Consider the following 18,411-nt stretch of genomic DNA (forward strand, 5'->3'; position numbering starts at 1 on the left):
CCTGCTAATAACATTAAATGACCACGTTAGTGCGACTCTATACGCTATTGGCAACCATTTTGAGAAATTGGCAACCAATTCTAGGCAGTTTCAACCACTTTTTTTTATCCCATAAGAAATGGGGACAGCAAGCAGGAAAATTGAGGGCGGACAAGTTAACTTTCAAATTCTGTAAAGTATCAGATAAAACACAAACTACAAATCATTTAGTTTGCTTACTTTAATAAAGTTCCTTTTATTTTCATTATTAAGCCGACGTATAACTGCACGGTATCTTAACTACTCAAAATAAAAGGTGACTTATAATGGCAACCATAGTTTCAGTTTCGGCAAACAAAAGCTGATGCCTAGTTGCCAGATTGGCAACTACGGTTAAAACATTTTTTATTTGATCCCTGACTGTATTATGTTGAACGAGGCTTTAGCAACAAGCTCTGTGTTGGATTTGTGGGAGTGTTGGGCAACTGTTTGCCTCTCCTCTCCTCTGCATGAAACGCGACACCTGCGTTGGTGCTGCCGCCGACAGAGACGCATCACCTGCCTGCCTGAAACATTAGCCAGGCTGTCTCGCTCTCTCACACACACACACACACACACACACACACACACACACACACACACACACACACACACACACACACACACACACACACACACACACGCAGGTAGTGTCTGTCACTCAGGAGGTATGCAGTCAGTCACCTGACACCACCACCAACCAAGTGGATAATTATGCTAACAGGCTTATTTCTCATGTAGCTTCCTTTTCATGTAGAGGGGTGTAGTAGAGGTCTATGTATCCCCGTGCATTAGACCTGACATGACACACATGTGTCAGAACTGCCTGATGCCATATAGTGAAGCAATTAAACTGGAGCTGTTAGCTGTAAATATATTTTTATTCCCTCTGGCATGTAAGTGAAACCTATTATTTCAATTTTTCTCAACAGTTCTGATGCTGTAGAAAAGATATATAATAGGAACTAGTTTTTATTGTCTCCAGGAACCAGATTTTTTTCTACCTCACTCCAGCCTCATGCCAATTAAGGAAATGGATAAAAATTGATTTATAGACACAGTTCTGCCCCCCCCCCCCCCCTCGCTCCCAACAAGCAATTATCAGAACCATCTTGCTGACTGAAACGGTGCAGTTTCTCTTCAATGATCAGCAGATTTGACTCTGATAGTAACAGAGTAAATCAACATATCATAAATATTAGAGTAGTATTAGAGTTTAAAACCTCTTGCAGGCGTGTACTTCCAAATGAACTCCTGTAGACTGTCTACGTAATATACTCTTTGCCAGAACTCAAAGACTTTCTACATTCAATCAGCCTACGAATGAGGCCGGGCGATATTTACCCAGCGTACTCTTCTCACCTCCGAGTCACCGCCGCCCCGCTCAGCCTGCTGGATGGTGATGACCTCATTCTGAACTGTGCCGGCTCACTTCTGACTAAGATGTATGCTTTAGATCAGTTCCATTTCTGCTTGATGAGTAGTCGGAGAGAGTCTCTAATGTGTTGGTCACACTGTGTTCACTGTGTTTGCATGGAAATGAAGACGGTGGTGATTAAAAATCTGGTTTATTTGCAGTTTAGAGGTTATGATAAAGAAAAGGTTGACCTGCTCTGGAAAACTGTTTGAAGGCGATTCATCATGGAATAAAAGTCCAGACTTCCAACCCTCCCTATCTGTATATGGGAGGGTGTCTGTGAAGCTTAGACGACACTGATTTAAAGATATTCTAACACTTGAAAGGCCAACAGAGATGACTAGAAGTGGAAAGCAAACTTTCGGCTGTGAATGGGGCTCTAATAAGAGCGATATTCTCTCGAGTGTAGTGACTTTAAAAAAAATTGTATACAAGGACACGCGTGTAAGGAATTGATTAAACTGTGTGTGAGCTGCAAACGTTAGCATGTCCATTTTGCTATTGTACCTGCAGTAGTAAGTAACCCGGCTTTACATGGAGGCTATCACGAGCTAACTTTCGCCACATTATTCCTCATCCTAAAAGCCATATTTTGGGGGGTAAAAGTGAAACATATTTTTATTTTATTTTTTACAAATGGCGACAGTGCTAGGAACAAGCCGCTTTAGCCTCAGTATTTTATGACTTGTATGTCATCAAATGCTTATTAAATACCATTTTACAGGGCTCTCCTTTTTAACACTGATCATCTGAAACAGTTTTGTAGTATTGCTTGAGTATTGGCTTACGCTAGCCATCGAGTGTGTGTGTGTGTGTGTGTGTGTGTGTGTGTGTGTGTGTGTGTGTGTGTGTGTGTGTGTGTGTGTGTGTGTGTGTGTGTGTGTGTGTGTGTGTGTGTGTGTGTGTGTGTGTGTGTGTGTGTGTGTGTGTGTGTGTGTGTGTGTGTGTGTGTGTGTGCGTGCGTGAAATACCGGTACATAATAAACATCGTTAATTAGGACAACTGCTTTGTACAGAAAGTGAAACAAGACCGGTTGAGACCGTTTTCTAGTGGTGCGTAGCACGAATTCCAGTCTTGAGTTAAATCGGTGTGAAAGCATCGAACAGATTTATTTGCATCACGCTGATCGTGATGATTCTGTATTTATTAAATGGATTTTGATTGGAATTAATTGGTCTTTTTACACAGATACCTCAACTATACCCGCTCAATATAGCAACAATGAAGCCTGACAAAGTGGTGCATCACAGTCTAATTATTATTCAGTAGCAGTGCATATAAAATAGATGGATCATAATGTGCAACATGCTCCAGGGGCAAATTAGCCCCCCCCCCCATGCACTTGTTAGCCACAAATAATTTTCATTTAGCTTGTTAGTTTTTAGTAAATGTTTCATCCTGGCGTCGGCTCTATCATGTGTTTATAGCTTTTGAAATAAGGTTTCTGTGCAGTTGGAAGTATTTCTGAAAACAACACAATTGACTTTCCAGCATCGTCCTCGCTGCATCTCCCGAGGCCATGTGTGGTGTCGGATTGAAAGCCGCTGTCATATGATGAGGTTGTATTGTGCTGTGCTGTGTACTCCATTGCAGGTCCAAGTGGCATTGCTTTAAGTCGGGAACAATATGCTTTGTGTTACTATTAAAAGATAGGAAAAAGGTCTTCAGTGTATATCATTTATATCTCTCTATTTTGGTGTTCACAGGAAAGGTGATTTACAGAGCAGATACTATACATATGTTGCAGCAGACAGAATCAGAAAAGCTAATCAGTGTTAAACCAAAGAAAGCAGATGGACTAATTACGGTGCCCGTGTTAGCCCAGTTTGGCCCTGGTGTCGAAACTAGGTAACCGACATGCTCTGGACGAATATTTGATACGTTCCCTGGTCCAGAACTCCCCTAGGATTGGCCTGTTTCACTTGTGGGCTGTTCTATTATTGGATTAGAGGCCATGTTACTGTAATAGGGCCTGGGCATTCCCAGCAGGCGCTGCTCTACCTCATTGATCTATTGAACAATAGCTCCACGCTCCACTGCTGTCTGTATTTACTGCATCTGTGTCAAAGCCCAGCCCCAAAACTACAATGCTTAACACAAACTATACCAGCAGATCACATTGTTTGAAATCTGTCAACACTTCTGCTCCAGTAGAATGGGGCTACAGCCTCAAACTGACACAAAGGAACAGTCTTTTTAGGTCCTCTAGATTCTCAAGTAAGGCCCAGTCGAACTTTCATTTCAAATGGTGAAATTTCTCAATCCTTTCCAATGAATTTTGCGATCTGCTTGTCTTTTTACATACTTACACATCCAGGGTACTCCACTTCTGCCCCAGGCCGCTCTGTTGTATCACTTTTCCACCACAATGTCTTTGGCAGGTAGATGTACATCTCCAGTGTAGGCCTTTTGTTGTGGGATCAATATGATACAAGTCTAAAAAGCACCTTCAGGGCACGGCGGCTTGAATGCAGCCGACTCCTTTCATGATCGCCATTAGGGCTCTTATTAGGTCTGTAACGATTCGTGTATTCATGCCGAACCGTCACGGCCTGGTGCACGCTGCCGCACACAGAATAATACACGGTACGCAGATTAAAGTTTTACAAGTGCGAGTACCGCCCGGAAACTTTTAGCTGTACGCTGTCAGCAACATACGCTGAGGTAAGCAGGACTACAGCCATGCTAGCAGCTCTGTGAGTCTGTACTTAGGCACAGTAGTGCTATGATGTCATAATGTCCCTATGCAACCATGCTCACAAGCATGTTGATGATGCTCATTATTTTCAGTTTAGCATGTTAGCATGCTGAGTTTAGTTAATTATCACATAACACAAAGTATATCGGAGGCTGACGAGAACGTCGATACGTTTTGCAGGTATTTATTCATAAATCAAAGTATTGAAAATTACAAATTAGAAAGTTTGACTGGATGATGCCGCTAGATGAAAAGTCTGTGGATCAATGTTGTTACAGTTCATTCTCTGGTGACTATCATGGCGTTTGCTCAGTTGTCATCATGTGACCTAAGTGATGAATGTATATTGTATGAAGTCTGGACACCATGCATAATCGTATATTCCTGAAAATCCCTATAAATTATTTAGCAGAAGGCCAGTCCACTATGATTTAATTGGCCCTGAATGAGCTCCGGCTGTCAGTGGTGTAAACCACATGAAGAATGTTGCTTACAGCAGAGTGGTGCTGTTTGCATATTCTTTGTTATGTGAGCCTGCAGTAGATCAAAGGCGTGGAGGTGTAACTGGTGAGGTTTGGTTTAAAGTCAGGAGGGGGAGAGATGCTTTGTGCTCATGTGTTACAGTGTGGGAGTGCACAGCGTATTAATGATTATAGATTTGTGGTGTGTGTGTGTGTGTGTGGGTGTTGTTTTTCCATGCATTGGTGGTTCAGTGTGCAAGGTCAGCGGGTCCTTTTTCTCTTCTCAAAGGGTTTACTTTTGTTGAATTTTTCAATTTTAGACATTACAATTGGATTGATTTCTTCTATGAATGATGACTGCAAAAGGATATCACTGCTCCTCTCTTGTTTGGCATTTATAGTAATGACGATGGTAATTTATTTATACAGCACATTTCATTACATCTGAAATTGAAAGTGCTTTAGATTAAAGGACAAAATATAAGAAGATAGATATAAACATAAAATCATATCAGCATAATCAACATAAATCTAAGCTGACAGGTATGCGAGTAAAGTAGATGGATTAAGCTGCAGACTGACGGCGCCCTGGTGAACGGGCCATGCAGTCAGATACAGCAGGCAGGTAAATAAAGCATATAGGCAAACAGATGGGCCTGCATCCAGATGGATTTACCAGCATGGAGAGAGAGATGGAGACGGGACCGATGGAGCAGGTTGCTGGAGGTGAAACGCCACTGCTGGAGTCATTTCTCAAAATGCAGCTCTGCTTGTTCTCATGTAGAAATACCTATCGTGTAGTAGTTCTGCTTGCTTTTTGTTCCTTGCTGTGTTTAATAGTAAAGTCTACTGCGAAAACGTCATGTGCTCCTGCATCTGTAATGTTATCAGATTATTAACTAAATTGACCTGAAAAGTCCATAAAATGCACCAGGATTGGATAATTGAGCTATTTATATATAGTAGATATGTATAATATATATAAATAGCTCATTTATCCAATCCTGGTGCATATATATATATTCAGTCATTGGATTAAAGACCTTTTTCCATTGACCATTTCCCCCAAAATAGGATTTGAGTACCATTATTACTGTTTTGTATTATCATTATTAACCATGGCTAAAATGGGACCACTTTGGTCCAGATTGCCATAGCATCCATGTTTTTTTTCGTTTCCTATAATATAAGAATTGCGCACAGATCCTTTTTTTAATGGAGGTGCTTATTGTGCTGACTCTGATGTACTTTAACAGTATCCTAATAGATATTGTTTGGTTAAAATGATACTTTTATAGCATGTCCTGCTCCTTTAAAAATAGTTTATATATAGAGATATGCAATTATTGTGATTTTGTCACACCGTCTTTTCTCCATTCATTTTTCTTTCTTTTTTTTACATGGAAGGAGCGGTTTGTTATTAGTCCCATACCTGATGATTACTAGGGTGGGTTTGTTACTGCTGTTTGCACACTGGAGCCATATTCCCACACTGGATTTGGTAGCAGCCTAATGAGTTGGTTGTGCTCAAGTGTTTTGGGGGCTTTACCATCACATTTGATCTTGGAAAATCCTTTCTCATCGCAGGGAAGGGAAAATGCATGCTGGGACGCTTTGGTGGTAATCCGGGTTCGATGAAGACTCTGCTTTGTCTTGATGAAGGAGAGCTTTACCTCCATTTCTTTTTAAATTGGCTTTATTGTCATAATTTGTTTTGTGTGGCGTGATTTGTGTCAAATCAGTTTAAAAGTTTGGTGTTAAATGAGTTGAAAGTGTTTTCAGCTGTGTTTGTTTATGAACAAATCAGTCCTTATTTCAAAAGTGGTGTTTGTGTGCAGTGGTAGAAATGATAGTTGACAGAGGATTTGCATCAGGGCTCATCGTGGTTTAAGGGAGGATGAATCAACCATGCTGTGTGACATCATCAATTTTGGTATTACTGCGAAGACTGAAAAAGAGATGGAAGTCATTTTTGTACACTTATTTTTGTACAACCATTGTTCTTACGCCATGTCAGTTTTAATCCCCACTACTGTGCAGCATGCACCTTTTGAAACTAATTTGGTCAAATTGGGCGCAGGAGCAGAACAGCCTGTCGGGCCCTGAGCTGGGGCTCGTGGTCTAATTGGTTATCTGTATCTGTATCGATTAATACCGAACATTTATTATGGTATTCTTTCTCCTTAAAAAGGCTTTAAAGCATATAGTCCAAAAGTGCATTTTTACTGAAAGATTTGTACTATATGCGATCAAACTAAAATGCAAGGCATGAAAAAGAAAGCTACCGTATGTCTATTCAGGGCAAAGCAAATGGCCAGGTCATGTTTGTGTGCAGTACAAGGTTTCTTTTTGCTCTTCGGTATGCCATCGTGCTGTATATTGTGTCATTGAAAAGATTCTGAATGGGTGACAAAAACATGATTTGAAAAAAATAACTTTCAATTTGAACAATGACAGAACTGGTACATGTCAATAACATGCTCCTATTCACAGTCTGCAGACGCTGCATTGTCAGCTGCACCACCCAATGATGACGATCTTTTAGCATGCTTCAAATCCATTGATATTAAGGAAGAGGCTAACATGGACGCTATGGGAGGACACGGTTGCAAGAAAACAAGTCCAATATTAATAAACTTGTAGATCTGCTAGTTTCACATTACAAAAACAATTACGGTGAGATGAATAGGCACCACAGGATGCCTGCGTTTTGCAGCAAAGTTAGAGATATTGAACCGTGATGTAGCGTAATGTTGAAATCCTAAAGTGATTCCTGCAGTTGAAATTCCACGGCCATAAATAAGCTTTCTCTACAGTTCATACTTTGAAGTCCTGCCGAGCCCGCTGCCGGTTCCACTGATAACCATTTCACCATCTTGTTAGTTTATCGTGTTGTGTCCCCATTGCTTCCTCTTATCTTTTTTTTACGTCTTCTTGCTGACTTGTGGAGACTGATGCTGCAGCAATTACAGTCTAAAAGAGCAATAACGCATCATTTCTGTGGTTGGTCTATTTGCGGAGGCAAACTAATACAGACCCAAAGGTAAAATCCAGACCACCGAGGCTCCAGTCTGTGATCAAATCAAAACAGAAAAAGGGGAAAAACATAACTGTGACCCTAAACCAGATGGTGATGCTTTGTGGATTCATAGGACGATTTGTAGTATTTTAAAAAATGCGTTCCTATACTTGTAAATCACCTCTAATCACCCACCTTTTGTTGCTTTCATTCACCGAATTAGTTCTTGTGCTGGTCTTTTAAGGACATCACCGAGAGATTTTTCTGTCTTCATCCTGCTTCTGTGAGACATTTTACCTTGTGACCAGTCAGGTTGAACACTAGAATAATGGGTCACATCTGTATGAGAAAGGTGTCTGTCCTTGAAGTTCAGTCAAACGTGTTTGGCTGTGGTCCAACCCGCGATCAACAGGAGGTTCTTTTGAAGCGGTTGACTGATTGAGACGGAGCCCTAGAGCAATAACTGAAGCAATTTAACAGGCTACACTAAAACCTAGTGCACCAATCAAGGCTGATATTAAACATGTTACAGAGCTACCATGCTACAGAGGCATCTTTGAAAGGCTTAACATGTTTTTTTGATATATTGATATTGTATCTATTCGTCTTTCATGGTAGAGATAAATGCTTAACTCTTAACTTAGTTTGCATCTTAGATGTGTAGTTGTGCTATTGCCACAGTTGGCTTCGAGATACTGCGGAGGAGTGTCAACATTGTGTGCCAGACAAACACCTTCACTTCTGTATGTGAACACATCTCACATAGGAACCAGATTCTGAACGTCTGAGTCAGGGTCAGAAGCTGGCGGAGCAGATGAGGGTCTGCCTGTGTACTTCAGCCATGGCCCGGACTGACCCCTCATCTTTGACCCCACACAGAGGGGCCTTGTGTTCCCGTCTATTCCAGACAGGAGGGGCTCTGTTAGGGGTTTCAGGCTTTCTTCTTCTTGTTCCTGAATTTAATCTCTGTCAACTACAGCAGGGTCAAATCATATTTTTTGGCTACTTGGGAGCAACAGAAACGAGTTGCGAACACAGCGTTGACAAACCACCACTGGTGAACTTGTTGGCAAACGGTTAATTATTTACACATCCAGCAGTTACAGAGAAGCATCATTTATTTGGAGTTGTGTTCCTGGCCACCTGGTGAATCTAAGTACAACATTCACTCTTTTAGCTCCGTTTTTGGTCTCCTCCAAATCTTTGGGGGAAATATCTGGCTCTTTAGCTGCTAAATGCTACTTCTATGTCCACCAGCTTGTTGCTAACTGTATAAATCTGCCATTTGGTGCAGATTCAGCTGATCATTTTCTTTAACTTCATCACTACAAGCGACCTCTTTCACACGGTTGGATGTTTTCACGTTATAATTTGATACATTATTAACATACAAATACAAGATTATAACATTTTTAAGTATAGTTTTCCATTAATACACTTGTTGTGATAGGCCTATTTAATGCAGTGAGACATGGCCATTATGTAACCATGAACAGATGTTGTAGCAAGCTGACAGCTCAACATTCAGTTGTGTTGTTCAGTATACTTTTGTGGTTAGCTTTATGTGTGGTAATAGAATATGGAGTATGCCAACAGTGTGGGACCAAAACTGACTTTAACTTCAGAAGATGACAAGCTGGAAATTGCTTTGCTGCCTCTGAACGCACGTCATCATCTCGAGTCTTGTTGATGTTTTTGTCACTGGAAATGAAATGGATTTCAGAAGTGTCGATTGTGGAGAGTTGTTGTGGGTAGATTTGTTGCTTTGTTTTACCTTTTTTAAAAGTCTCTTGCTCAGAATATTCAGTGTCTTTTCTTTGTCTCCAGCAGGGACCAGATGGGCCGTTTTCAAAAAGTGATAAATTAGTTGTCGGCTCTTTTGTTTTATGAAGCATAACAATGGCCTCGCTGTGCACAAATTAGCACTTTCTTCACTTTCATAAAATTCTATTGTGTGTGTGTGTGTGTGTGTGTGTGTGTGTGTGTGTGTGTGCGTGTGTGTGTGTGTGTGTGTGTGTGTGTGTGTGTGTGTGTGTGTGTGTGTGTGTGTGTGTGTGTGTGTGTGTGTGTGTGTGTGTGTGTGTGTGTGTGTGTGTGTGAGATTACTGCAAACCTAATACAAGAAAGCGCAGATGTGTGAAGAGAAAAACAGCTTTAGTTTAAAAAAAAAAAAGAAGACGTTACCCGTTTTATTAAGCATAGCAGCGATGCCACACTGGATTAATGTACATTCATACACTATATTCACATTTGAAAATCACAATTATCCCATTCACAAGAGAAATGTGTATCAGAGTGTGTATGCGCCCTCTCTTTAACAACAGGAAAATCATTCTCCAACATCTGGCTCATTCATCACAGTCGATGAGTTTCATCACTGTGCTTACGTTTAGGACCTCCTGAACTTGCAATAAACTCAACCTGCTGCTCTGTCCTTCCCCTCTCTGTCCTCCTCGTTTTGCGCAGGTGTAGCTGCAGCCGCCACCCACACCGCCTGCCAAGATGGTGGTGCTGTCGCTGAAAATCTGCGTTCGCCAGTGCAATGTTGTGAAGACGATGCAGTTTGAGCCCTCCACAGCCGTCTATGACGCCTGCAGGATAATCAGAGAGCGGGTCCCCGAGGCTCAGACTGGACAGGGTGAGAATGATGAACTGACACTAGATGAGGTTCAAACTGTAGAAGGGATGCAAAGAATAATGAAAGATGAGGAACAATGTGTTTGCGTTATGATTAGTTACAAGTTTTCAAAGCTAAAAATCAGAATTATTATTATTATTATAGTTATTATTCATATAATATATTCCCACTATAACGGAGCGTTATCTCCAAAACTAAGCACTACAGTTAAGAGGAAAATGTATATCATTAATTAATGTAATACTATTGTATGATAAACTAATGCTGGGATCAGGTTACTTGACATTTTGTCTATTTAGGCGACCGTAGAGTCATAAAGTGTTAATGTGACTTTGCAGAGACACCACAGGTTGGGCCCCAGTCAGTCATAGCTTGCCATCTTTCACTACTTCTGTAACGTATACAGGTGATCATAAGGAGGTGGCAGGGTCCGACTTTACTGTTCCACCGGACAGCATCATCATTCCCATTTGCTGATGGTGGTACAAGGGCTTACTTCCATCACAACAGTCTCTAAATTGCTAATGTTTCTCCTCACTGTTCCAGCTTCAGACTATGGTCTGTTTCTGTCTGATGAAGACTCCAGAAAAGGCATCTGGCTGGAGTCTGGAAGGACGCTGGACTACTACATGCTCCGTAATGGGGTAAATATATCCACCTGTTTAACCCAACACACGAGGGCTGTCCCGAATATTATTTTTGGGGGCTTGGAAGCTCCAGTCAGAAATATATGACAATATTCAAAGCTTCGACGGGGGGTTGGACTGTAGGCTGTAGGTTACAGCGTTTGCCTCACCAAAAGCCAAAGACTGGCTCATAATATCGTCTTAGGTCGTAATATGACACAAGTGTTGTCTTTTCCTCGTTTTTATAGGCTGCATTACAGTAAAGAGATGCAATTTAGCTGTTCTACTATTTACCTTTACACACTTAGTCATTATATCCGAATTACTGATGATTATTTATCAAAAAATGCATTGTGTAGTATTTTGGGAAAGCACCAATTGTCAACCCTATAATATCATCGCAATATGGATACCAAGGTATTTGGCCAAAAGTATTGTGATATTTCATTTTCTCCATATCGCCCAGCCCTACTCGTGGCAGGTTGGGCTAGAGCTCCGGTAAGCGCTGGCATTAAAACAGCAGTGGGAGGAGGGGGGGGGGGGGGGGACAACGACAACAACACAAGCTAACACACTTTACTCAAACTTAAGGTCATTATTAAATTATATAGTACTTTACTTTACTACTATTGTCTGTCTGTCTATCAATCTCGTCCGCTGTGTTTCAGCACCCGGGACAACACACACACACACACACACACACACACAATAACCACACTATCCGTCTGAGAATCACAATAATTAATGTTGATGATTTATGAATTATGAGGAAATACTATTCCTTATTTCATGTGCTGTTTGGGATTTCAAAAAAACAAACACAAAAAGAACCCCACAATGTATTGGAATACTGATTTGGACGTTGATTACCATGGCATACCATGGTCTTATGGCACACACACATAAACGTTCTTCATATCTTGTTGTTTTAGTAACCTTAATACACGATTCCAGATGTTCTAATGGTCGACTGCTAACTGAGATATAGCACAATGTGATTGTCTTTATTTGAATAGATCATTGACAAAGTGCTTTATGATGGAGAAATTTAAAACAATATCTCTATAAATTGAAAAATACTTAATTAATCAACTACAAGTGGGAACAAAGACAGTGTACAGTATAATGCATGGCCTCAGCAGTACACAAATAGTGAAGCAGAATGAGAGAATAAAAGCACAGAATGAAATTGGATATTAAGAAAACAATTTAGCACATCAGAGGATGCTTTTTAAAAGGGACTTTAAAGACGTGCTCCAGCCAGCTGTCGATCCTTTGCTAGTCTTGGAACCCCGCTGCCAAACGCTTGAGCGCTTCTGGTTTGTCGTGTAGTTCTGCCTCTCAGTACATCTGTGGGTTTGGTTTTGCAGCTCTAAATGGTTTCTGTTCTTCAAATCCACCAAAGGCAACCCAGGTAGAAGGCATGACTGTGACCAATTATTCTGAACCAAATCTCTCCTCATTGTTGTGATTGGAAGGGAGCAGCGGGCTGTGATAGGCAGCCGTTAAATAAGGTTTTCTGGCCTATATTCTTCCCTCTCTCCACGCAACTTGGATGCATTTGATCATTTTCTCAGCGGGTACTTTCTCGCTCTCTCGCTCTCTCTTTCTCTCTCTCTCTCTTACATTCAGCTCCTGCATTCCTCTCTCAATTTTTTTTGGTTCTCTTCTCTCTACCTTTTGTCTTTGAGCAGGACATCCTTGAATACAAGAAGAAGCAGAGGCCCCAGAAAATCAAAATGTTGGACGGGGCCGTGAAAACCATCATGGTGGACGACTCCAAAACAGTGGGAGAGCTGCTTGTGACTATATGCAGTAGAATAGGTACAGCGTTTCTTTTACTAGCCCTTTTCTCCATGCTTTGGGAGTGTGCTGTACAGGTTTCACATTTATTAAAAGTGTTGCTTGCTGTTTAATAAGTCTAAAGACTTATGCATTCAAATTCTGTGTCTTCTTAACCCTGTGTATGCAAGGCATGCAGATTGATCGCTCTACCACGAGGACATTTTAATTGCATTTGTTGTACAAGAGCTTTTGCAAACATATACAAACGTGAATGTAAAACACAAAAGCTTTATGAAAATAATCCTGTTAAATGAAACATGTATCCAAAGGGATTCTGGGAGATATGGTGGATGATATTTTCTTTTTTCCTCTTTTGATTCCAGGCATCACAAACTATGAGGAGTACTCTCTGATCCAGGAGACGGTGGAGGAGAAGAAGGAGGACGGGATGGGTACGCTGAAGAAAGACAGGACGCTGCTGAGAGACGAGAGAAAAATGGAGAAGCTGAAAGCCAAACTGCACACAGACGATGACTGTGAGTTCAGTGGAATTACATTTGACCCGGCGGTGTAGTTGATGGCGGCCATTTATTTAGCTTAAAGTGTTATTGTTAAACACTTGTTGGCATGCCCTGATGGGTCGATCCCCGATGCATGAATCTACATTGTGATCAGCCCGGACGCTTTCTCATTTACACCACTACATTCCACATTGAATTCAGCCTTTTGCCAAAGTGGACTAAAGGATACTTTTAGAAATATGTGGCATTTTCTACTGCAAGAACTAGTTTAAAGAAAGTGTATTAAAGTGTATTATTTGATGTTTTATGTAAAGCTCTTTCAATTGCCTTGATGGTGAAATGTGGCATATAAAAACAACTAGCCTTTCCTTTGATCAGTCTACAGATATCTGTAAATGCTGACTGGCGCCACTGGAGCATAGTGTTACTGTTCCGCTCATTAGACACATCCGCACATCACATTACACTGTGTAAGGTTTTGAAACATCTTTGACTTTTCAGAGAGCTGGCCAACAGGGCAAACTCAGTAGCCAGGCAATCGGTGGGAGAGTAAAATATGATGAATGGAGGACTAATGGAAATGGCTCGGAGTTGATACTCGTGTAATCCAGATAATAAAGATAATTCTTAGAACCCACAGAACTCATACCCAAACATACAGGGATCTCTCTTATCTCTTTGCTTTTAAATCCTTTCTTTTCTCTGTAACCACGTAGATTGAATTAATGTAAAAAAAACAATCTGATATTCATATCTAGATTTTTATTTATTTTTATAATCTGATCCCCACGGCTGTATTTTGTGTTGTCAGTGAACTGGCTGGACCACAGCAGAACGTTCAGAGAGCAGGGGGTGGACGAGAACGAGACCCTCCTGCTCAGACGCAAGTTCTTCTACTCCGACCAGAACGTGGACTCCCGAGACCCCGTCCAACTCAATCTTCTTTATGTGCAGGTCTGACCCTCACTCTAGCATGTTTACCACCAGAGGAGAATGTAACTACAAACCAGGAGAAATACAGTACCATCCATTTCTCCATCATCACCTAATGGTGACACGTAGCTACCAAACTGTGCAGTGACGGATATCTGAATATTAAAGACGTGTGTGATAATAACCAGATACAGATACTTGACTCAAAGCGCTAAAATAAGGCTTTCTCGGTTCAGTTTGTTTTACCTTTTTACCCAATTAATGAAAACATTTCTTTCTTTCAGGCTCGAGACGACATCCTAAACGGTTCTCACCCCGTATCATTTGACAAGGCTTGCGAGTTCGGAGGCATTCAGGCCCACATCCAGTTTGGACCTCACATAGAACATAAACACAAACCTGGATTCTTAGAGTAAGAACGTTTATCCATACTGAATAATTTGACATTTTAAAGAAAATATATCTTTTTATTTGCAAAATATTAGAACTCATTTGATTTGAAAAGTCGACCTTTCACCAAACATTTGTATTCGTATTATGAATTCAAGGGTTCAAGGGTTTATGAAATTGATATTTCTTTAGAGTTTTAAGGCTGAGGCAGAATTATGTTTTTGTATAAATTTCATCTTCTACTGTGTTTCATTTCTATCTTAGCTTGAAGGAGTTTTTACCCAAAGAATACATCAAGCAAAGAGGAGCTGAGAAGAAAATATTCCAGGTGTGGTCATATTGTCCCTTTTTAAAAAATGCACATATTGATTTTTGCATTCAACACATTTGACAATTGTGCAGCTATTGTTCAGATGCTGAATACATGTGTGTGTATATATATATATATATATATATTACATAATACATGTGTATTCCAACCTGCAGGATCACAAAGACTGTGGAGAAATGACAGAGATTGAAGCAAAAGTGAAATATGTCAAACTGGCAAGGTCTCTTAGGACGTATGGCGTCTCCTTCTTCCTGGTCAAGGTGAGTTGTAACACATAATGTTTATTTCTAGGACTTCACAAAAATTCACCATTTTAATGAAGTTCCACTGCACAATTGTATTCACTGAAAAGATCCTCTAGCCTGGAGTTCTTTTATCCTGTTTCAAAAAATAAAAAAAGTGATTATCTAAAAAGGGGAAGCAGCTTTTGGAGGTGGTTGAAATGTAGTCGGAGCCTTTTATGTCCCGAGTGTGAAATCTGTTCTCTGGGTTTGCTGTTAACTGGATAAAAAGGTTGAAGGCAGAACCCAGCAGGTGGGGAAATTGTCCGTGTCCACCTGAACTTTCAAAGCTTCTCATGTCGCCCAAACCAATAGGGAAAATGCCTTACTCAAATATATATATATATATATATATATATATATATATATATATATATACATTTTTAATGATTTGAAAGTATTTTCATCGACAAATGTAACATTTGTCGACCCTTTCTAAAGTGAGTTAAACTCATATCCATTGTTTTTACATAGCTATTCTGACCAAATTGTTAAAAAGGAACCGTTTGGTATTTGCATGCCATAAATGATCCCTCATACATCTTATACATCTCCTCGCTGTTCTTACTCACACACACACACACACACACACACATACAAATACACACCGGTTGAACCTCGTCTGCGGGGAGTTCAGCGTGCTACTGGAAGGAAACCAAATGATGACTGTGCAGCCGAGTGTGCCACTAAAGATTATTTCAGAGCAAGTGGGAAGGAAGTGGGGTGAATGAGGGAGAAGGGGGAGACATTGCACAGGCAAACCTGGGCCACTTACTCTACCAAATAAGTCAACTGCCAGGGAGATGGCTGCCGAAACGAGCAATTTGCAGATTTATTTTCTTCCTGTCGCATCATTTCTCACCGAGAGGACATCCTGCATTAAGTCGTGGGAAACTTCCCTGTCTGCGTCAAAAAAAATTGCTTTCCAATTGTCACCTGTTCTGACTTCATCCCTGAGCTCTCGTAGAAAATGAGATAATTTCTGGCAATTGCTTTGAAAAAAAAAAAAAAAAAACAGTCTCTTGTGCTGCTGTTACTGACTCTCTGCCAGACAGTTCCTGGCTTTTCATCAGTAGCTTTCAGCACCAGGGGATAAGAGTAGAGATGAAGTATAAAAAAACACAAACTTTCTATTAGGTTGGAGCTCACCTCATCAAATCCTCATTTTCAGTAGCTCACACATTCCACAGTCCTGCAAGTCCACACTCTACTTTGCCTTTTATTGCTATTAAGCGTAAAAACCCACAAATCCTAAACCGTGTCCCACCTCCTGGCTTTGGATCTGTGTTCCCCTTGATCCGTTTGACATCTTATCTGCCCACCTTTTGCCGTTTCCGTCATTCTTGAGAGTAATCCAGTGGAGCAGAAACATCTTAAAAATAACACCTGGAAAAAATGCAGCCTATAGTACCTAACCCATAACCCCTGGAGGCCCCAGAGGGTTTACAGGCCCTCCAGGACTTTTTACACAACTCACCTCTTTGCCCTCACGTCACAGCCCATCGCGGTCTGTCCATCTGCTCACCGACTGCAGCTCCTAAAGAAACACTTTCTCTTTCCATGCAAGGGAAAGGAAAATAAGTCAGCTGTTCTGCCGGCTCAGAGAGCGACTGAAGTATGACATTAGAGGTTTAGTGAATACAGGGGGAGGTTGAGAGTTTTTGACAGGCAGATAAAGACATGATTAAGACATAATGCTTTAATTACTAAGTGGGGAAAGTTATTTTTTTCTTCTTTTAACTGGTTAGACAGATGAATACCCATCTTGGCAGAGCAGTCTGACAGCAGAATTAGAGTTTCAAGCTGCAAGCCTATACATTTAAATTCGCTTGAACTGTTAATCTGTCCTCTTCTCTAAATTTTATTCAGGTAATACCCTCAGCAGGCCTGGGAAAATGGAAATGAGTTGTTTGCTGAAGGGAATATAGGTGACATTTAAAATGGTTTGTTTGCATCATGGGGGTTGGTGTGTCTTGTTGGTTTTTATTAATTCTACTTTTATTTATGCAACGTCGTCCAAAGAGAGGGAAGTCTGGTGCACAAAGTGTACTGCATACATAAGGCAATGAAAATCAGAGGTTTACATGTTGCAGTTTTAAATACAGACAAGATGAGACAAACTGACATTAACGCGCACACAGCCTCAGTTGAAACATGTGGATGTACGGGAGCACTGCATATGTCGCCGGCAGTCCAACTGAGAGTACTTGTATCACTCTGGTGGGTAAAGATGGTCCTACTACTACTGCAGGAAGTGTTACAGTATATGGGCTAATTCAGCAGTACTAGTATTAATGTCAGTATCGGCACTCATAGAGGCCTGTCGTTCATTGTCAGAGGCCTGTGTGTGTGTGTGTGTGTGTGTGTGTGTGTGTGTGTGTGTGTGTGTGTGTGTGTGTGTGTGTTAGCAATGCTGCAAGGTTTTTTGGCAAAAATGTGGCAGAAGAAGAAGTATGCAGGGTTATGATAACTGATAAGTGATAGTGAATGTTAAAATGGTAAAAACATCAAAAATGTAATATATAATGGAATGCAAAGTGTGGATTAAAAGCTTATGGAAACTCAAAATCTCTTAAAAATGAAAGCAATGAAAAATTAAATATAGTTTACTTCATCTAAAAGGAGCAAATGTTTAGTTTTTTGTTTTTTTTGCAAATTCAATTCAGAAAAATCCAGTCGTGAGATCTTGTCAAACTGTTTGAATTTCCGGAAGTGCAGGAGTGATAAAAGTACAAAAAAAGAAAATACAAAAGTTTCCTTAAAAAAGCAGATCTCTTTTAACTGACAAGAAAAGGCAACTCACTTGTGTTTGAGTGTACACAGCGCTTTGTTAAACTCATCAGTTACTAAACTCTGTATGAGAGAAACTATCACATCTCTAACCAAAGCTTAAGATGGTTATTTGACACCATGTTGGCGCTCGATACCGCTTCTTGTCTGTGAGCAGCCATCCCTCGATGACATGTTGTCAGTCATCCAACAATGGTTGCAAAATGATGTAACTGTCAAGAGATTTGTTTAAGTGTCTTAAACATTTGGAAGGATTGAAAACAAAATGGTGTTTTCTTACAGGAAAAGATGAAGAGTAAGAACAAGCTGGTGCCGCGGCTCCTGGGGATCACCAAAGAGTCCGTGTTGAGAGTGGAGGAGAAGACCAAAGACGTGGTTCAGGAGTGGCCACTCACCACTGTGAAGAGGTGGGCAGCATCACCCAAGAGCTTCACCCTGGTAAGACACGCATACAAACAAACCTACAGCATCTTACTGGACCCTGAACCATGTTGCACTAGGA

General features: G+C 40.7%; 1 protein-coding gene across 1 annotated transcript in view; it reads left to right on the plus strand.

The window, feature by feature from the left end:
* The window catches only part of LOC142970058 (talin-2), a 59,663-nt gene that overhangs the window by 4,859 nt on the left and 36,393 nt on the right, over positions 1-18,411 (plus strand). Inside the window, exons 2-10 of the mRNA XM_076110208.1 lie at positions 10,081-10,252; positions 10,799-10,896; positions 12,573-12,702; positions 13,047-13,199; positions 13,996-14,138; positions 14,402-14,529; positions 14,772-14,835; positions 14,994-15,098; positions 18,192-18,347. Coding sequence (XP_075966323.1) covers positions 10,117-10,252; positions 10,799-10,896; positions 12,573-12,702; positions 13,047-13,199; positions 13,996-14,138; positions 14,402-14,529; positions 14,772-14,835; positions 14,994-15,098; positions 18,192-18,347 — 1,113 coding nt within the window. The 5' untranslated portion in view covers positions 10,081-10,116. The remainder of the gene's footprint in view (positions 1-10,080; positions 10,253-10,798; positions 10,897-12,572; positions 12,703-13,046; positions 13,200-13,995; positions 14,139-14,401; positions 14,530-14,771; positions 14,836-14,993; positions 15,099-18,191; positions 18,348-18,411) is intronic.

This window comes from Anarhichas minor, unplaced genomic scaffold, assembly GCF_050575085.1.
Source record: "Anarhichas minor isolate MPS153535 unplaced genomic scaffold, ASM5057508v1 ptg000042l, whole genome shotgun sequence".
NCBI lineage: Eukaryota > Metazoa > Chordata > Actinopteri > Perciformes > Anarhichadidae > Anarhichas > Anarhichas minor.